Genomic DNA, 21,760 nt, shown 5'->3' with positions numbered 1-21,760 from the left:
CTGTCTAAGGTAAAAAGATGAAAGAACAGTTGTGGAAAGCATGGTGTAATAACCTGCAAACTTAAAAGCACTCAAGTCAACTGTGGGATCACCATGCAACAGCTGGACACCCCTATATGGTCCTAACCAAAGTATGTTTTCAGACAGGAAGTAGGAGATGATGGAAAGAACATCCTGGAAATCTAAGTCAACAGGATATGGATGATTTGCAGGATAACGTTCAATGCACTCAGGAGCAATGAGTAGCCACGCCTGAAAAAAAGTTCTGAAACCTCTTTGAATCTTTTTCTTCAAAAGCATCAAATCAGCTGATCTGGTTTCGAGCAAAGCACAAGTAAATATTGCAATCTAGTCATCAGACGGAGATAACCTTGCATCCCCCGCCCTACTCTCCTTCCAGGAAGGAGTGATGTAAATGTTCTGTAGTGTGATCACTTGACATGCAACATGAAACGTGTAGGAGGAGATCTGCCCCAGCCTGGAGGGCTAGCAGATCAAATATGCAGGATGCATGGACCACAATGTCAATAATCCTGAAAATAAAAATAATGATAGTGTTGCATCCTGATATCCCAAACAGACCTGAGAGATTTCGGCCTAGTTCTTCAGGGTATAGCATTTACTGGTTGCCACAACTTAATTAATATCAGAAATAGGATTTCTTCTTGGATTGCAAATCATACAGATGCTCAGATTACAGATGCAAAGCCACGGCATGTTACTTTATGCTGTTTTTTTTTATCTGTGTTGCAGTGACCTACGGGGAAACAAAGAGGTGGGAGAGGGGCTGCTGTACCCTCTTTAACAGGTAACAGGAAATTGGCCATTCAGCATATCAGCTACATTAGCTGCTCCAGTCAGCCTGCAGACTGATGGATGGCAAGTCACACTCGAGCTGCGACACCATTGATTTCCTCCTCATAAAACCCAAGACTGCTGATTCAAGATAATGCTACATTTTTAAAGGCTTTGCTGTGATATTGCTGCGATAAATTCAGAAGATTAAACTGATAAACAAGCTCAGACACACTGACCAATGAGATTTATTTCCAGTATAGTGATTTATTTGTCTGGTGCTGTTCATTATTTATTTACAGTCTATCATCAAATGTGTACTTTCATTTCTAGTGTGCTTTCCGCTGACTTCTAAAGAGATTATTCACAAGGCTGGAACATTCCTGCTATGAAACACTGGTGTTGTTGTCAGTAAACTGGAATGTTTCCTAGTAATAAACATATCGAGAGCCTTCATATTGTGTACTCCCAGTGAAGTACAGTCCCACTTAATGACATTTTTCACAGTACTTATCATGTCACAAAGTATTATGCTTCCACCGAGCTTCCACCGATTAAAAACATCTTAATACTGTCAGAAATAAAACACAATACTTTGATTTTTACAGCACAATAAATGAGTGAACTCAGTGGTATTGGTCGTCTCCTTACTGCAGTGGTCTTGGTTTGATTCCAGGCCTGGTCAGTGCTGCATGCCGCCCTCACCCTCTAAACCATTTCCAGAAACAAAAAAGGCAGTATGTGGTGAGTGCAGACACTCTTTATACAAGCACCACAGAAGCTTGAGGTTCACTTCCTGACAGCAAGAACATGAGCTCATTTGTTTGCTGTGTTTCATGTAGAATACAGTGCAGTTCAGTGTGCGTTTCATTTTCTAGTGCATGGACAGTTTTTGTGGTCGCAGGTTTTGAGTCGAGTAAAAATGCCATTTATTTGATTAAGGGAGACTTGTTGTTGTTGGATGCTCGTAATAAAAACAGCCAAAGTTTAAAATAATGTAGACGCGATCGTCGTGAGCTAACTCAGGCTTCATAATGCTTTGAACGCTCTGTTCAGGCATTCTTTTTTGTTCATTGCGCTCTTTAACATTACTGCGTGTGGATAGCTTAATTTGGTCGATGGTTCCCTTAAAGGGTAAACGGGTTATTTTGAATCATGAAAATATGCTTTAGTGGAGTTTAACAAAAAAAAATAGGTTAAATATGACCTTTTATTCTCAATTTTAAGTGTGGAAAGCCGTTTTTATGAATACCAACGTGAAAACATATTGTGGCTAGGCACAGTGTTATTACTAAGTTGTACCCAGTATCAGTCTTGGCTTTATTAAATAGGATGTTATAGGTTGCGGGCTTGTCAGACAGTCATGCTATCCGTCACAGGGATTACTGGTGTGAATCGTTGCGAAGAGCTGTAAACAAAAGGCCCCACGTGCACAGCTCTGAGAACAGAAGATAAGAAAGTGTAGGAGGGATTCTGGTTGGAGGGGGGGGTTACTGATCACTGTGCCAAGCTAGGAGCTGTGTGATGGATTTCGCACACATCTTCTCATCTATCTCTGAATCCCTTTGTGATGAACAAAAAGCAAAAGAGCTCCCTTCTGAGTGCATTCTGATGAAGAGGAGCACTATTCATGTCATTTGCCCTCAATGCACATTGTGCATGGGTGAGCAAACACACCCCGTGGTGCTACAGGGTACAATTAATGTTTTTCAGGCACATGGGTCTCATGCTGGAATATTTTCAGGAATGGAAGAAAACCAAGGACACATGAAGCATTTCTCAAAGCTGCTAAAATTCAAAGTGAATCTATGGATATATCTGGCAAATCCAGCAACAACATAGAGGTGCATTGTCTGTCGGTATCGGCAAGTGCAGCATCTTGGCGGTACAAAAATCTGAACAGAGTAACGCTTGCCAAATGACATAAGCTGAAAGCAAGCCCCCTCCATTTTTAGAATTAGTGACATTACACAAGCAAATAACAACAGAGATGCCATGTCAGCCTCTCTGGAGGGTCAAAAATGCACGGATTAGACTGTCATTAATACTGAATCTGGATTATAACAATCCTGAGGCAGCTCAACTGCCACAGATTACTTCTATCCCAGCAAGGGCAATGACAGACAATGGCACTTTTTGTTCTCCTAGAACTGACAGTACCGCACAGTAACAAAGAGAGACTCATTTCTAATAGGGTCAGGAGTGATTAGACAAGCGGCAGAACTGGCAGCTCATAGAGAGACCCAAGATCTCCCAAAATCCACTAGTATCAGACAAGATTTGTCAGATCGATTGATGACCTAACTACAATTAGCCTATTAGTGCAGCTTGCCGTTGTAAAACAAGTTAAATTATCAGTCTACCCTTTGAAGATGTTTTATTACAACATGACGCTGTAGTGGAAACAGATTTAGTATTAACACAACACATCTTTGCAGGACCACTTAGCTTTGATACAAATGGCACCCATCTGTCTAGACATCATCACATATCTTGTGATGACAGCCCACCCATTTTGGCTATTGTGATTGCAGTCATGCTTTTGATGCATTATTTATTAGCCTCCCACAAAAAAGTCCAAGAATTTTATCCTCAGTTCTAATAAACTGAACCACAAATTTAAACGCTGAAGCTGATTACAGTGTCGTAACGCAGTTGTTTACTTTCCTACATCCTTAAAGCTCAGAAATATAAATGACACAAAGGTCGCCTTTACAAAGTATTGTGTTGTTCTGGCATAAACAGCACCCATTTTCCTTTCTTATGGCTTCAAAGAGACATGTAAGAAGAGAGAACCGGGAACAGGATCATCTCTAGCATTAAAACAAACTCTTGTTCTAATATCTGGGACTTCATTAGCATTCTTTCATTCAAACTAAAAGGCGTTGTTTCAGTGGAAGACACAAGATAGAAGGAAACAAAGTGGAGATACAAAGGGTATCAGAGAGAGTTGGTACAAAAAAAGGCATGAAAATCTAAAGCCTGAGGAGGTAAAGAGGGGGAAGTGAGACAATCTCTGAAACAGACAGAGAGAGACAAAAAGAAGGAAAGAAAGAGGGAATACAGATCAGTCAGTGTGACCTGTCCTTGCCCCACAAAAACAAATGACATCAGGGTGGCTGCCAATCAGCTGATGTGACTCAGAGAGGCTGTCAGAATTCACTCCAGCTTTATTTTCCTGTTCCTGACACTTCCCTGTAACTTTTATAAAAAGGAGACAAACGGGTAACTGTAATCACACCGCACATTATTGTAAACTGAACTCAGCTAACAGTGTTTTAATTACTGAATTTTTAAAAATCTGCCTTCTGATAGAATCTAATTGTTTCATTACAATAAAAACCCACAGCCTTTTTATTCTTTGTGCAAAAATATAGCTTATGTAAAGCAATCCGGCAACCGTTTCACTCCAATTCATGCGCAGACACATTAACAGCGAGAAAAAAATGCAATTACTCTGGTTAATGTGGCTTGCTTTAATTAGACGCGTCTTTGGTGACAATGCAAAAACCATCACAAATGGCAGCGCAACAGGAATTCTCAATGACTGCCATTTAGAAGCCGACAATCTCACCGTCCTCTTATTGAGTGGAATCACTGTTTAGCTTTAGAGCAAACCAGAGATGAGAGGCCGGCTTTTGTTTACTCTTGTAAGGAATCAAGGACACAGCATTTCTAACGTTTTGTGCAAATCATCACAGAAGCTTGAAAAGTGACAATTATTCAGGCAAGGCTTAGCAAAACGATCCATTTTTGTTGCATTCTGAACTTTTAGCAATTTAATCGTAAATATCAGATCTGTATATTTGTGTTATTATTTTGTAGCTCGACTATGAGTTTATCTGAAAGTTCAAAATTTGATTGTGTATAAATGAGATGTGAACAAAACCCTTTGTTTAAATTGGAAAGGGAAATCCTCTCAGTGCTACACACTGGGGAATGCAGATATAGAAAAAAATCATTTCTTGTGAGAACCCAGAGGTTGAAAGTAAAACATGCCCCTGCTAATCAAGTTCTCTTCTGCTCCAGAACAACAATTTGAACACGTTTTAATAGTCGGTTTCTATAGAAACAGATCAATGCTGATTTCAATGATAAAATGCAGTTGAAGCCCTTAAGAGAAAGTTTTACTATTGCAACATCTTTCACTAGAAATAAAATACAAATTAATCAATTTTGTAATCCACTGCGCCTGAATTAACATTTCAATGAATACAGTAGGGGGCATCATTTCCTTGAATGAAAAAGGGGTTTTTTTGGGGGGGGTTTTAAAGCAAACGCCTGAATCAGCAACTTTAACCGTCTTCTAATGATATGCAGTGTGTTTGAGAGTGAGATAGATGATGTGCTACAAATATCTCATCTATACTTGACAAACTGGGTGTGCAAAAGTGAAAGAAAGTCTAGTGATAAGGGCCCACAGTAGAATATATTTACTGCATATTAGTAAATCCAGACAGCAAAACTGTGTGTAATTATGACATATTTAGTCTCCTTAAACAATGTAATTTGGAAGTGTGAGTGACAATTAATTTCCCCTTTGCTTGACTTTCCCCCCACTATTGATGCATTAATGGTTTGGACTCTAAACCATTCTTTTGAAAATGGCCTATGCTGGTCTCTCTAAACTTTAGAGAGACCAGCATATGCCATTTTCAAATACGCACTGCAGCCCTGAACTATTCTAGATGTCACCCAACAGAGGTGCTGAGGTGTGAAGATGTGAGAAAGCAAATGTCACGTGAGGTTTGATTGGACATCAAACGGTCTTCAATCTGCAAGCTCCCCAGCACCAAAGAGTGCATGTAAGCCAACTGAACACAATAATTACTTATCAGTTGAATTACCAGTGAGAAAGCAATGTTGTGTGCGCAGTTTCCTGCACATCGTCTTGCCAGAACTATCACCTAAACCAAAACTGAAAGTTCATGCGTGAAAAAGAGGTTGTTCGATTTCTTATTTTGATTTCTCAGCAATCAAACGAATGTAATGTCAAATTTAGAACAGGGAAAGTTGCAACTCTTCACATTTAAAAGCAAATATTTGTGCTTTTTGTGCAATAAAGACGTCAAAATTGGTTCCTTATAAAAATGCTTATGGGGCATATGTAGATTTGCCAAGTGCTAACTAACTGTATACATAATTCCCCCCCCAAAAAAACCACAGAAATGAATTCAGGATCAAAATGTAAAAAGGCTGGCATCCCAATGACGTCTCTGGGGGAGGGAACCCGGAAACAGAAACCCCCCGTTGCCATCACCTCAGCAGGATCTAAAGGAAACCTAATTGGACATATGCAAATGAAAGATGTGTTAAAAATTCCTCTTTATCATTGGGGGATGCATTTTGGCACCAGTTACCATAGCTCCCTAAATTTCATCTTCCCCAGCTTGGGCTTGTTGTATGATGTCAAATGTGCATCCACCCCCTATTTTCTTTCTCTCTGCGTCTTCATTTCCCTTCACAGCGTACACCCAACCCCCTTCCATATTTTGACAAGAATCAATTACAGACACAGGAATGCAGGATGAAATGTGTGGCCTGGAGCATGTAGGATTTTATATCAGACCCCACACCGGTATGGTAGTAACGACAAGGGTGGGAAAACTATAAAAACAACCCTCTGCTTCACCTTGATTACCACGCTAACGTTTCCAGTAGCTTGATATTTCTGGTAGCCAGAAGTATCAAGCTACTGGAAGTGCACTAATGAAAAACAACCAAGCAGATATGTAGGAGTTTTGGCTTTTTTACAGGATTAAAGTGCACAAGCGCCGAAGGACCAAACACCTGCTGGTGCAGCTACACATGAGAAACAGTGTGCCACTCAAGCTGAACATGATGAAAATGGACTCCAACTAGTCTGCACTAATGAGTTTTTGCAATGAAGCTGAAGGCATCTCTATGGCTAACTAAGCAGCTAACTAGTCCCCTGCTGTGGCCCAGCTGCTGGATGCGATAGTACAGCGATGAACTGGCAGAAGTACAGAGCTCTTTTTATTTATTTCCTCTTGTAATTTAGCCAAGTTGGACAGACATCACTGATGGCTCAGAGCGCATGTGTCAGATTTGGTTCAAAATGCTGCTCAGCACACAACAGACTCAACATTTACCTCGTATCAGATTCGTCCCAGCAAATAAACACCGCAGCAATGCAAAAAAGGTTAGGATTTCTTTGATGGCATGCTGTGCTTCAAAGAAAAACCAGCAGTCCTAGCCTCTCTTGTCTTCCTCCTCATCTTACAGTAGGCAGTCATAAAAGACTGCAAATGAGGGGGTTTCTCAGTATGTTCAGAGAGCAAGGCGTTTTCCCTCTCAAGGGAAGATAGATCTGATGATCAAATCCTTTCCTGTCTCCTTGTTGAGCCCCTCTCTCTGCAACGGAGCGCATTTCCCTCTCTAATGCCAGCCATGTGTCACCCACTACTGCCAAACTGTTTTGATAAAAAGCCTAACTGCTGAATGTAGGAAACAAGGAAACAAATTTTAGATAAAATCCATATGTTCAATATCTAAAACAATAGAGTGGTATAACAATGATGAAAAGCAAACAAACACCCTTTTCCACTTCTTTTAATGCATTTAAGCCACAAACATCCCCAGGGAAAATAATATAAACTGTGAAGCATAAATGAGGTCGTGTTTTCAAGTAGGACGAATGACATTTGCAGCCGAATAACAAATTTGTTATTTTGCAAAAATAGGCCATATAGCGTAGCAGCATTAAAAATGCATACTTCTATGGTGTATATTTGTCTTTTGCTTAGTCTCCAGATGCAGAGAGAATGAACGTGGGGAGGAAGAAGTTTCGAACAATCCTCAGTTCACCAGCGGTAAAATAGACGTTTGTGTGAAGAGCCACCCACTGACTAGGCTTGGCCCACAAAGAGACTCACTGTGAAAATCGGCCCTGAGACACATCATTATTATGATCACCCTGATCTCCAACCTCATTTTACTCCTTGCCATGATTCTCCATGAGAGAAACCACTCTGCTTTTTGATGACTGACTGTGATCCCTGCTCCCTGTTAACTGCCACACAACTGTCTAGCTCTATGAGACATTATGAAACAGGCAGGCCACGAAAGCAAGCCGCCAAATACAGGAGGAAGCAGTCTGCTAGCACGCATTGCTCACTTATTATCACCATATGTTGCAATCACTGTATCTCCAGGGCTTGTAGTGCATCAGTGAGTGAGGTTGTTATCAGCTCTAGAGCAAATGAAAAGCATTTCCTTTACATCCAAGTTGTTGGCTCTGGAATACGATATGCATTTTTTGAAAATGATGAAATGTCATTAGAGGGGGATGCCTTAGTTTTACTTTCCATACAACAGATTTTTTCAGAATAAAAGCATGCTTTTCCTAGCCAACAGAATGCATTTAAACTAATGACATATGAAAAAAAATACACCAACATAGTGTTGTTTTGTTTTTTATTCTCACAAAAAAACATCTTTTTGAGAAAAGGTGCAGACAGAGCTGAAATAACTATCTAATCTACCAATCAAGACACTGAATCAGCAACCATTTTAGCGATCAGTTAACAAACTGAATCATATTTTAAGCAAAAAGGTCAAACATTTGCTCTTTCTAGCTTCTCCTCTTTGAGGCTTTGCTGATCCTCTTTCCATTTTTCTGTTTTATATCAATAAACATCGGAGGCTTGATCTAAAAGACAAAGTCACATTGTAATTTGTATTTTGTGTACCAACATTCTGAAGCCCTGAGTTTAGCTATTTGACTGTTGCCCACCACATTTGGATGCAAACATTTGACTGACTGTAGCGCTTGGTAGCTGAATTGTTAGCAAGATGCCTTCTTTACTTCGTATAATATTAAATCTTTATTCTGGTGTGTGGCTACCTTAATAGGTTGCTACCACTTGGCCAGGCAATGTAATTCTGAAACACATCACATTGCCTGGCCAACTGGTAGCAACTTGTAAAGGTAGCCACATACCCTGAATCATATTCTTCTTTCTATTTTATTGTAACTTTTAATTGTAAGTTACAAAATAAACATCATGTTGTATGAAAAAGACTTTTTATTGAGCATATAAATGTATAAAGAAGGTGTTTACTGAAGTTATCATTTGTGAGATATAGCTACTTTTTGTAAAGTTTATAATGTAACCCAATGTTTATTTTAGGTACCCAGCATTTAAAAATAACAGATATTTAGCTTAAACACAACAGTTAACCTGCTGATTGACAAAATAATGAGTAGAAGTCAAAATAACCAGTTATAGTTTTATAATATCACGAATAAACATTTTTAAATTAGATTCTTAACTTTTACAGCGATGCGATTTGTGGTTCTGTGGCTTGTCTCCACTTTTGTATCTCACTTGGCATCGAAGCTGACAGTAATTATGAAAAACAAATGTCCTTTCATTGTAAGCAAATGGTGTAGATGTGGCTTTGTCTGTGACTGAGCACAAAAAAGCTTTGGCAGCGTTTGGGGGAGTGTTATTGTTGACAGTGTGCTTTCCCAGTGGGAAAACATACTGCATGACCAAATGTTGCAATGATCAGACACAGACAGTACGGCACAGTTTTGCTCATTAGCATAAAAATCTTTCTGGATACAAATCAAGAGAATAGACATGGAATTATGAGCTGCAAGTCATTCAAAACACTCTAAAGTCTAAATGTTTCAGCAGTTATAGATTAGATTTCCATAGCTGAAGGTCAGTGGGACAAAGTCATGTCATGGCACGTATTTTCTTACATAGGTGAATCAATGCAAACTACCCCCTAGAGCACGATGCCTTCTATACTCTCACATCTAAATTATTATTGATGCCTTTGCAAACTGGTGATTTATTTTCTAATGGAAAACATCTCATGTGATAACACCTCAAACAGCTATAAGCACATTTTTGAGGAGCAGACCAGTGATTATATTACCCTGTAGAATTGTTACAGAAGGGCTTGAGTGAAAATATAGCACATGCTTCATGCTTATCAGCACACACTACATGTTGGCTAACCCCTGACTGTTGTTTCACTGCAGCATCGAACTGCTGAAACTCATTTCAACACAATCATCATAGTCAAAAAAAGAAGAAGCCTCGACACTATCCAGCCTCCCAAAGTCAAAAGTTAAAAGGTGCTTTTAATGAACGAGATCCAGCCTTGTTCTACACTCCACATCTTTTCAGCTCGACACAAAAACTGACAACCCAGATATTGAATTAATGCTCGTCTCTGTCACTGGAGGCCTTCGTGATGATCAGCACATTTGCAATTTTTACAAGTCTCAGCATACCAATGTTAAAAAGAAACCCAGGAAAGGCTGTGACTCTGAAGGAATAAAATAACAGCGTGACTCTGATTTTTTTTTCTTCACATAGTCAGCTAATAAAAAATTACTTGTGTGTTAAAACAGTTGTTCTGTAGTTGTTGTGAAGCGATCAAAGAAAATAAGCCATCCTTTTAAATTACTCCATTGTATTTGGGTGAAATTGTTTGCTGGTGTTATTCCAGTGCCGTCAAACTGCATCATATTTCTGAAAACACACAATGAAAATATTGAAGGACTGACATAATGATCACAAACAACTCCCTGTGCAGCAGCCTTGAAAGAATGAATAGGAAATGAGCTTCTTTAGTAAGCATCCATTATTCATTAAGCACTGTATTCCTCCATGTCAACACCCTCTGTAGTGACACAGCCAAACCATTATTTCCTTATTCTCACCATCACTCACTCTTTCTCTCGCACCAGTTACACCCAGCTTTCATGTTATCGCCATACGATCAGCACCCAAATGCTTTACACTAGATAAACTCTACAACATGCAACAACTAGTAAACTAACTGCACTTGATGTTAGCTGAAAGAGTAGAACCCGGCAATAATGATTTAGTAAAGACAAGAGCCACTGCAACTGAGCAGTTTATGGCGATGCAAAAGAAAGGCTATTGTATATGCTGACATACTGCAGAGAATAAACCTACCTGACATTATACAGGACTGATAACATAAGTCACAAGATCGTGTGAGCCCTTTGTAAATTGTGCTGCAGAAGAGATGAGATAAGTTAATCATGCTTTCTATATGCGCTATCATCACATGCGACGCAGCCACTTTTAGACTCAATTAAAAGCCTCTTAAAATGCATCTAAGCAAGAATATGGAAGTTCAGTACAGGTTGAAATTTAAAAAGAAGGTAATTCCAGATACTATTTAGAAACATCACTAATCTCCACACACAGACAGGGGGAAGGTTCAGTTTTGCGTTATTCTTTTTCTTTTTTTTAACTCTGGAGACATTGCACATTATCATAAACATCGAGCTATAATGGAATGTGTAGGTGTAACATCTGTGGACCCAAGATGACTGCATCTTGAATCACGCTAAGAATAAACAAACGAGCCTGGAAAGATATCCTCTTTTTTCTTCTTAGCTGCCAATGTGAACCCAGCCTCTACGCTGCCCTTTGTTTTCCATCGAAAATCTAATATTTGTTTTTCCAAGTCATCCATTCGGATAAAGTAAAATGGACTGAACATGTTTTAAGCCAAGAGCGGTATATGTTTACTTTCCCTTCAGCTAAGTCACGCCACAGTGTGCAGAGAGTTAATCTCTTCTGGGCTCCACCCTACCTGCACTGAGCAGGTCACCGATTTAGGAAGCCATTTTTCAGCTAAAAATGCTTAATTTTTATGTTAGAATCATATCTTAAGAAACTGGCCAGCTGAGCCTTGTGATTATTAAAAAATACATTTTGTCCATCTGCTGCACTTCCTGCAAAACACAAGCCAGCACCAGCATAAAGACACTTAAAAGATTACAGAAATATGTGTATACCATTGTCCAAAAACCTTGTCATCTAAAAGCGTTGTGGTCTACTTTGTAAAGCTCTTATGTATCAACTTCCATAAACACAACTAAAAAACTATGCGTTGTCTGGGGTAGGTAACACCCGCATTACTACTTGTGGGGTGACATAATTCTGTATGTCCCTGGGCTATATTCTCTTATTCAAACCAGGTGGGCCGAACCTAGTGGTCTGTATCCTAAAATGAATAGTAAGGATCATGAGATGGTTACATAATAATTTTTTTTGCACAAACTCAGTTTTAGTTTCTCCTGAGGCTCCATCTTTGAGGTAAAAAGCTTCCTTACTGATGCTTACAATCCAGGGTCATGCTCAGGATGTAACCTGTGATACACCATCACAAGTAGACATTATTTCAAACTAACTGCTAAGATGTGTTTCCTGTCCTTGAATTTTTCCACTGCTGTTTCTAAGAGCACAAAGCCATCACAAACCCCTGTTAAATTAGCAGGCTAAACAGTTTTGCTTGAAAATGACTCACATGATTAATCAGTTATCATTATCATCATGCCAGTGAATAATCATTGTAGGTACACATAATTGAGGTGCATAAATGAGACAGAAAGCAGCTCTTTTAGTGATTTTGTTTTTTTCAAGGGGAGGGCCTAAATAATATAATTTTAAAGTCTCCTCTTTTGTGTCTCATGTGTTCAGCTCCACTGTTTTTTCACAGGGCCAACTTACAATGCCTCCTTTGAACAGAGGTGAGTGAGCTCCGAAGCATCCGAAAAGAGGCAACTTTGATCTCTATCCAGCTGTTTCAATGCTTCAACTATCCAGCTGACTCTTTAACACAGCTGACAGTAAACAAAAGCAAATTTCCCCAACTTCAATTTGGCCTTACAGGGACGCTAAAATACTTAGATTTTTATCTATCCCACTGAAGCATCTGATCAGCCACAAAATCCATTCTTGAGCATGGCAACAACATCCAAGACTGAGTCATAAAGATATCTTCAGCCACAAAAACAACAAGGAGTCATGCAGCAAGAAGAGACACAAGCGACTTAGAGCAACTTAACACTATATGAACAAAAGTATTGGGTTAATCTTTGAATTCAAGTGTTTTCTGTCTAATTGCCGCATGTGTATAAAATCAAGACCCTAAGCATGCAGTCTGCCTATGCAAACAATTGTGAAAGAATGTGTCATTTTAAAGAATTCAAAGAATTTGAGTGTGGTACTGTAACAGGATGCCGTTGATGCAACAAGTCAGCCATAAAGTGCCAGACCATATAATGTTACAGAGCGGGTTTGCTGAGTGCTGAGGCACATTGTACGTAAAACGCTCCAACACTCTGCTAACTCAATAACTGAGCTCCAAACCTCGTCTGGTATTAACATCAGGAGAACAACTGTGTGCTGGGAGCTTCATGGCATGTGTTTACATGGTATATATGGACTTTGTTAATTCTGCACTGGGGCAGTTCAGTGATTACAGCAGCACAAGGGTCAGGAAGAAAAAAATCAATTAGAGATATATTAAAAATATAAAAATAGAATAATTAAGCAGACTAGTGTACCATACTATGTACAAATGGTTACTATATAAGACAAAATACACTAAAATATCTTCTTTTTACTTGCACATAAGGTGCAGTGGAAGTAGTAATGGATACAAATGTATTTTTTAGCTTCTATTTATCCTATGTGGGTGTTGCACAGTCTGACTGCTGTCGGGATGAAGGACCAACGAAAGCACTCTGTCCTACAAAGTGGCTATAGCAGTCTACAAGTGAAGGAGCTGCTCAGGGCCTCGTCTCATGCAGTCTCATGCAAGGCATGAAGGATGTTGTCTGTAATGGACATCAGCTTAGCTAACATCCTCCTCTCACCCACATCCTCTATATAGTCTAGAAGGAATAGCCAGGACAGAACTTGCCCTATTTACAAGGCTATTTTCCTGTCCTTCTCTATGCTATCAGCTCCCCAACAGACAACAAGATTGCAGAAGCCGTCATTGTGTCGTAACAGGTCCTCAATAATATCCAGGGAACCCAAAAGACCTCAGGCTGCCCAGCAGATGGAGACGACATGTGGCCATGCCATGATGGACTAGGTCCTGGAGATATGATACATAATGTGTAGTGTACTGGGCATTGCTGTGTGATACCCAGTACTTTTGCTCATATAGTGTATGATTACAGAGAAAAGACAACAATAGCAAAACAAGATTTCTTTAGTAGAAATCCATTGCCAGGGAAAGTAGTGCACACAAAAATTGAAAAACAAAAACAAAAAGCAGACCAATCAGGAAGTGGACGTGGCTGTCTGCATCACTGTTTACAAAAAGTCTGCGTTTCAGTCAGACAAAAACAATCTTTAACTTTTCAGACTAAACGTAGGCCAGCAGCATTTCTGACAAGTCACTCTTTTTTAAGGATGCCTAAAACACAGTAGTGGTGTGTATACTGGGCCAAAATGTACTGAAAGTTACACACTTTAAAAACAAAAGTATGTTAGCAAGGCTGTACCCTGAACTACATGCCAAATTAGGCTATTACAAAAAAAAGGAGTGGCAACCTTGAATGTTAACATGATTAAATGTTTTTCACTTATTTTAAAAAAAGATGTTGAGTCTCTTCGTTTCCTTGCAGCTGTGCTGGTCTGGGGTGTAACAGATCAGATGGTGAGGACTGTTGTGATTCAGAAAGATACAAGTGCAGGTACCAGTTTGTTCAGCTTGCAGTTTGTCTGCCCTTGCAGCAGCCACATGTTGAATCCATGTAACAAGGCCTCCTTCCATGGAAAACCCTTTGTGTGTCATTTAAGTCCCAGCTCACTGTGAGGTTACAGGCCTGTCTGTATCCTACCAAAGCCCTACAGCAGGAAGCAAAACACCACTAACATGCCGTTTCTGCTTTCTTAGTTTGACTGTTATGTCAGTGCTTTCAGTTACAGTTTGCTTTAACTGTCGATTTAGCTCACATCTAAAAACAGAAGATCTATACAGTTAATCCTCCCCATTACTTTTCATTTATGTATTTGGAGGTAAAATGGAATAGCAGGGTTAAAAGCAAGGGTTAATTTTCCATCTTCTCTCACTGCTTAACTAAAGATATGTTTTCTCATTATTTAGTGTTTTCAGGATGAAGCCAACATCTAGAAGGAAGACTGCAGGGTTTGAATTCTGCAACATTCGCCGCAAGCACAAACAAGCCTACGATTGCAACATGCTGCAGCTTAATGGGATTCAACAAACTTCCACCAAGGAAAGCAGAAAAAATAGCAGGTTGGATACAAATACTATCTGCATCAAAAGGAAGATCTTACTGTGACAATTCCCATGCCTAATTCATTAGCCCTTTTTCAAGGCTATGATCATTTCCGCTGGCAAATATCTGATGAGTTCTGGGTCAGACCAGACTCATCCCTAAATGTTTCAACTTTATACCAATTAGTTCCTTCTCCGCCTATTTGAAAAGAGCGTGAAAAAACATGTGCTTGAAAAAAAAAACCTTCAAGCAGAGTGCAGTTAATGTATTTGCAGTCTAGGAGAGAGCACAACATGATGTGTAGTCTCGCGTGGCAGCTCAAAGTTAAGCATTTCCAGAACTTAAGAGAGAAGTGGCAGATAGTTGAATTGGAAATTTAAGGTTTATATCCAGCAAGCTGTTAGAAACTCCAGGTATGGACATCACACTCCAACCCACCTCACTTTGGATTTCATTAATCATCACATCTGTTCATTTCACGCAGCACACCCACACTAAAAGGCACTTACATTCACCACATTCCAACATACCATGTTTTCAGTTCTATCTATAGCAGAGCAGAACTAGAAAAGAACATCTTGGCGGTGATAAAAACACCAATTAAATGTAAGCTGGCAATAACTGCTGCAGCTAGTAACTGTTGAGTAGTTACGAGACCAAGGCGCTATTACAAACAACATATACGCGCTCTCACACTTATTTCTCGAGATATAACAAAGAAGGAGGTACAGAACATACCACGGACAGGGCCTTTTGATTATGCCAGAGATTAACTTACATCCGGTATCCTTCAGCAGAGCAAGTACAAATTACCCTCAACGAATAGCGTTTCGCTCGAGTCAAATATGAATAGCAAGAAGATGAAAGCCAAATCAATCTGCCAGCAGCACTCAGCAGTCAAATGTTATTTCTTCCCGCGGCCTTACACAGACTCATTTGTCTTGGCGAGCACAAACTATTTGTTTATTTCATTGCATCCTCATTAGCTTCTGCCAGAGCAGTGTCAGAATCTTCCTTGGGTCTATGCTGTATAATTTAAATGAAATTCAGACACAGACTGTCTACATAAGAGACAAAAGAGAAGATAAATGAGCATTAAGGAGAACATGTTGCATGACAGCTGCATTAATATTGAACCCGCAGAATGATGCAAGGTGTGTTACAAAATAAAAAGAAAATGAAGAAATACAGACACATTACAGTTTATTTTTCAAATTTAACAGAGACCCTTTATGCGTTTTCCTATTTCTGTCATACATATAGAAGATATTCATATTAAAAAGCTGTCGGTATGTGCAGTTAATCACGAAGAATAAAAACCCTCGGCCTCAGACTGCTCTAGACAATCTGTTTCTGTCATCCCAGTCACAAAGCTCCTGCTGGGAGCAGAAGTCCTGGCCACTAACAGATCAAACCTTCTGTTTGCAACGGGCGACCAATCAGGAAAAAAAGCTGGCTTAAAAGGAAGAAGATGAAAGTTAAAAATGGCTTGTTTCAGACAGCGTATGACCTAAGGGTTTGCACCAAGGCCTTATATAAAGTGAATACAGAGTAATCCCACAGAGTGCAAGAATCAAGCATAATACCTTCCCTCTAAGAATTTTTCTCTGGTTTCTAGAGAACATGTAATTGATTTGTCTTTCATAGTCTAGTAGCAAGAAAATCTTGGTAGGTTCTCAAAGAACTAACCTTTGCTTGACAGAGTAATCAGGTTTGTCTGGCAAGATCCTTAAGCTCCTTTATGTTGTAATGAACCAGATATTACAGACATTTCTTATTTTCAAAACTAATCCAAGTTCATTCTGGAGGCGGCTCTACTCAGGCTGTAGAACCTGGCTGTGTCAGGATGACTAACAGACTTAATACAAGTAACAGCACCTCTATAAACTTGGCTAATGTTATGGCCCAAAATAGTGTGTAGTGACAGTACAGTAGCAGCTTGGTCCACTGTAGGCCAAGCAAGAAATGAAAAATGTGACATGAAAAGCATGTAGAATTAATTTCAGTGCAAGACAAATCTGTTTCTGCGTGGTGTTTAAACTGAAGTCCATTCATCAGTACAGGATGTCAAAGTGACCGCTCCTGTTGAAGGTCAGCAGAGCACAAACCCAATTGTGTCTTGGTTCATTTAATTTTTAATTTCCATGGTCTGATAAGAAACAAATGCCAAATACAGCACAGCATCTTCCCCCTTGCATTGAACTGGCAAACTGCCACAAGCAATCTGCTCCAGGGGATGCTGATTTTTTGCTGGCCCTGACCTCTAACCTCCCAGGGGAGAGTTCTTCCCTTTGGGGATTAATGTCATTTCTGGTGATTATTACATTAAAACCAATGTTCAAATGCTTCGGAGCCAACAGAGCATTCAGCAACCAAATAACATTAAACTTGAGTCAAATTTTAACCTGACTCAAAAACCTGGGTCCTCCTATGACTGCAAGTCTAAGGAGACCATTCATGATATCTGAAGTAGTAATGCAGCCGTGGTCACCGACATGTTGAAACTGGCACAACTGCAGCCCACGTAAGAGTCAGCTAGCAAGTATGAAGACAAGAATGATCATTTTTATTGTTATGGTTTCTAAATAAAAACATGACGGTTAAACAAGGTAGAAGGGGGAGACTAAACCCCAAGACAGGGGATCAGGATAAAACTCTAAACGCTTGATCCATTAACCCATATTCACTGACGCACCGGGTTGACAGAAGTCGCTGCAGGTTGTCAAAAGGAGAGCTCAGAGCATTTAAGCACACGATAGACATGGTGACTTCTACGAGGAATTCACTCACTGCAACGGTAAAGCTGAATGCGCACCTGAAATGGACGCTAAATGTGAAAATTCCACGCGCTGCTGTGCGTAACGGACAGGTAACACGGCGTTTGACGTGACTGGGAAAATGACTGAAAATTTGGATGTTTCCCTCACCTCCTCGATATACAAGTGTCCGGGTGCAAAAAAGACGATGCAATGCCATAAAGGAATCTCATCACTCACCTTAGATGGCTTTAATATTCAGTCCTGAGCGCAGATTGTCTTGGAAAAGCCGAGGCGACGCTTCAGTGTTGCCGCCTGTCACCGGGAGGGAGGAGTTTGTGTTTACTCCAATATAACAGAACCGGCTGTCAGCAACCGCACGGATCCTCTCTGTTTTTGGCGAAGAGAGGGAGCCGCAGTCTGGCCACAAACTTTATTACAACGTGTGTGTAGGACTTCTGCATTACAGATTCACTTTTTTTGTTTGTTTGTTACAAAGTCGTGTGGTTCCTTCTGAAGGTGTGCTTTAACTTAATAGGATTACATTTTACAGTTAATACTAGAGATGAAACGAGGGGGATTTGTGATTTAAATAAAGTGAATGAATTATGTATCGTTTTTTTGAACTGCAACAATGGGTGATAGACCGACACAAGAGTCTTTTGTTAATATGAGCAAATACACGTTCAAAGAATTGAATGCGTCATGGTTTAGGGGAATGGAAAAAAATGATTCTCTCGATCATTGTAGCTGCTTATCTGTCCTTATCAGGAGGCATGTATCCCTGAGGTTTATAGCTCCAGTCATACTGGAAAAGCAGAACACTCTTCCTGTCTATTCTCAGAAAGCAGCAAATAGCAAAAAACTGTGAAATGTGATCCACAGTGAAACACGCTAATCTGATTTCTCTGTAATTTTGACATTTTTTATAGTGTAAATGTGATTTATAATCTGTGACACTCCCCTGATAGCTTTAGTGCTTTATTGATGACGTATGCGTGTTATTAAGTGACAGCCCTCTTCCAGTAATTTTCTTTCTCATGCAAGATAAATAATTCATCTGCAATAAGTTTTATTGCCCTGCAATATCAAGGAAAGGACTTTGAAACCAAAGGCTGCAAACGTGTTTTTTTAATAAGTCCAGCAGAAGGTGTGTGAAGTTCCTGAATTACAGGATCAAGAATCCTTGAAAGATTTGACATATTTCTTTTACATGTTTTGAAGTTGTTGGGTTTTGTTTGGCTCAGATCTTCAGATTCATCATCTGCACTTTACAATAATTTATTTCAAAAACAAATAAACTGTATATTTCTTCTTTTCTTTTTTTTCTTTTTTTACATGACAATGGCATGGCACCGGAATTATTGTTGGTGAAACAGGTGTCTCTACTATGACAACCAGCTCCATGTTTCCCTTCAAACCAAAGGTCGCAGCCATAAACATGACATTTTATGACCAGCTATCTATATTCCCCTCCAACAAGGAAGGTAAATGAGAATTACTTAGAGAATCTTTAGAGGCTCAGAGGACCTTGATCTCATTCTGTGGCTTCACCAGAGCTTTAGAGAAGAAACTCTGAGATTCGTGTTTAACTAGTGTAACTGGAATACAGTGATAATGCCTTCCACAAAGAAGACTCTGCATTTCATATCCAGTGCTTTGGCTACATCTATATCTGTTGGGCTTATTGGATATGGCATGTCAACAAAGTGGGTTATAACAACCATGGAGTGCGCACAAAAGGCTACTGGTTTGTACAATGGATCTGCTAAGATCACCTTGACCCTTTTTGATGGAATATTAGAGAGATCCTCCTGCCCCCTGTTTGGAGCTACAGATACATTCCAAGGTAATTTTCAAAAGTTCAACCAACTAGAAACAGACTCAAACAACAAAGTTCTCTCATATATCTCCACAATGGTAACTGTTTTTATTTTAGTCTAATAAATTTCAGTCGTTGACACATCCTACCTTCAAGCAATGGGGAAAATTTAATTTAATTTGATTAATTTTGACCACCAGCTTCTGGTCTTACTCTAGAATCTGTGTCGCACTTAGTGTGCATAATGAAAAGAACACACTGTCAACAGTTTTTCCTTCTGACACAAGCTGTTATGATTAGAAGTCCCAGACAGATATCTCAAAATAAAGACAAATGCTATCAAAACTTCCATCGTGAAGGAGAATTAGATCCTATGAAACTGCTCAGGCAGTTTTACCAGCCTCTTGTACTCAATAAACATGGAAGTTCAGTACAGCATTAAATGTAGGACCATAATGACCTGTGTTTCTGTGTTTAGTGATTCCTACATTGGCAGGAAGAGAAGTTGCTTCAGTAGTCCTACAGGGTCTGGTTTTGTGCCTTCTTGCCCTCTGTCTGCTGTTTTCGGCATGCAGCATCCTCATCTCTCTCTACAACAGTGTCAGCAATCCTTATGAAACCTACATGGGGCCTGTTGGAGTCTACATCTGCAGCTCTCTCAGTGGTAAGTGACTGATATGTTATAGCAGTAAGCATGTTGCAGTTGCACAAGCGGAAGTGCTGGGGCATTTCCATGAAAAAATAAGGTGTGATTTTTGTTCTATTCTTTTGTTTGTGATATTTCTAATGCTACTTATTCTCCTGCAGCATGCTTGTCTGTGATAGTCCTCATCCTGTTTGTGGTGAACATCAGTGCGACCAGTATGGCAGAAACCTTTGTAGAAAAGTATACTGAGGGTGTTCCAGTAGCCCTGAAGGGAAAGGTTTCAGTGATGCAGGTAGGATATTACCTGGTCATCCCTTACACAGTGCTCTCTCTCATTGCCATCGCCTTGATCTACACATATGAACATGCAGCCTACACACGCAAAAAAGAGCAGCAGAAGCCTACAGAGGATGCACCCATGGATTTAACAATGTATTAGTGCAACAGAGACCATGGAGTTTTCAATAGCACTGATATATTAAAGACTTTCTCAAGAAACCTACTGTAATGAAAGATAACCGACTGTGGTTATACACAGTAAGGTCTGGATACACGGTAAAGCCTTGTTCATTGTATGATAGATTTATAATATTTAGTCTTACTATATCAGGAATAGTCTGGTCGGATCAAGTACCTTACACTTAAATGTCATGTTTTGAGCAACAATTATGTAATTTCAGAATTTTGATCAAATTTGATATCAAGGTATGACAGTGCAAAGTGTTTGCTGATACAGTAAAAATATTACCATGTAAATTTCTTTTCATTCATATGTTTTTGACATGAAATTCCATTCTTAAAAAATAACTATTTATTCTGTTTGTTTGTTTTTTAATTTTGTGTAATCTTTTTGGATTAAATGTATCAATTTAGTTAGTTTTTTCTTTAAAAAAAAATCATCATTGTAATATAATCATCACAAAACATGCTTTACAGATCGTCAGGCAGACAAAACCTCAATGATTTTACTGTGTTCTGTGTCCATTAACATCAGCTTGCAAAATAAAACATTAGAAAACGTGAATAAAGTGATGAGATTGCATTGATTTTACTTGAAAAAATGAATTTTTGCAATTTAATGTTATACATTTACTGCGGTACTGCATTACAGATTCACTACGAACAAGCGAGTCAAAAAAAATGGATGAACCCACTGAGGGGGGTTTTACTGATGTCTGCTGCCCTCTATCTCTGAAATTATGTAATTGCAAAGAGATGCCAACAAGTCAACAGTTTCAACCGGGAATAAAAGAAAAGGGATTTGTTTTCAGTTAAAGTCTTTCATTTGCTATTATGTATTACTGGCACAATCATTTGAAGGCTCGAATTTATCTTTAGAAGGGAGAATTAAGGCACACCCAGTCTACCCAACATGGATTAGACCACTGGTACCCACCTTTTCATTGGTTCTGGTCCACAGACCTGCCAATAAACTTGATAACTGAAAAGCAGCATGTGTTCTGTGATACTTATTTCTTCAGTCAATTTCTATATTACCTTTGGTTCTCCCTGTTTCAATCAACTGCATTTATCTAACTACTGTTTCCACTTGGAGTCAGTGTGAATATATATTTACACCGCACATAATTATTTATTCTACTTTCCAGTAAATGTGCTTTGCCAGCAGGTAACTACACAGCTACTTACCTTCTGAATTACTACAGAAGCCATATGGA

The 21,760-nt window shown here is 39.3% G+C and overlaps 2 protein-coding genes across 7 annotated transcripts in view; one reads left to right on the top strand and one right to left on the bottom strand.

Annotated features, from left to right (window-relative positions):
* Positions 1–17,968, bottom strand: part of ptprea (protein tyrosine phosphatase receptor type Ea) — a 58,576-nt gene extending 40,608 nt beyond the window's left edge. For 4 of the 6 annotated variants that reach the window (XM_040038829.1, XM_040038833.1, XM_040038835.1 and 1 more), the window contains exon 1: positions 17,857–17,968. The gene's annotated coding sequence lies outside the window, so the exon portion shown is untranslated. The other 2 variants (XM_040038832.1, XM_040038831.1) reach the window with 2 other exon arrangements.
* Positions 17,969–18,373: 405 nt separating this feature from the next.
* Positions 18,374–20,821, top strand: LOC120737918 (clarin-3). Its single transcript, XM_040038838.1, has 3 exons — positions 18,374–19,465; positions 19,917–20,102; positions 20,246–20,821. The coding sequence occupies exons 1-3, from the start codon at positions 19,234–19,236 to the stop codon at positions 20,521–20,523; spliced, it is 696 nt and encodes a 231-aa protein (XP_039894772.1). The 5' UTR covers positions 18,374–19,233; the 3' UTR covers positions 20,524–20,821.
* The last annotated feature ends 939 nt before the right edge of the window (positions 20,822–21,760 follow it).

Source organism: Simochromis diagramma, unplaced genomic scaffold, assembly GCF_900408965.1.
Source record: "Simochromis diagramma unplaced genomic scaffold, fSimDia1.1 OVJJ01000402.1, whole genome shotgun sequence".
In the NCBI taxonomy this organism is placed as follows: Eukaryota; Metazoa; Chordata; class Actinopteri; order Cichliformes; family Cichlidae; genus Simochromis; species Simochromis diagramma.
Note: the sequence above shows the minus strand (reverse complement) of the source record. Positions and strands in the feature narration are given on the sequence as shown.

Excerpts from the sequence above, each read along its gene's own strand:
- LOC120737918 (XM_040038838.1), top strand. The coding sequence starts at position 19,234 with ATGCCTTCCACAAAGAAGACTCTGCATTTCATATCCAGTGCTTTGGCT. Across the intron at positions 19,466-19,916 it reads AGCTACAGATACATTCCAAG|TGATTCCTACATTGGCAGGA; the intron begins GTAATTTTCAAA and ends TTCTGTGTTTAG. Across the intron at positions 20,103-20,245 it reads CATCTGCAGCTCTCTCAGTG|CATGCTTGTCTGTGATAGTC; the intron begins GTAAGTGACTGA and ends ATTCTCCTGCAG.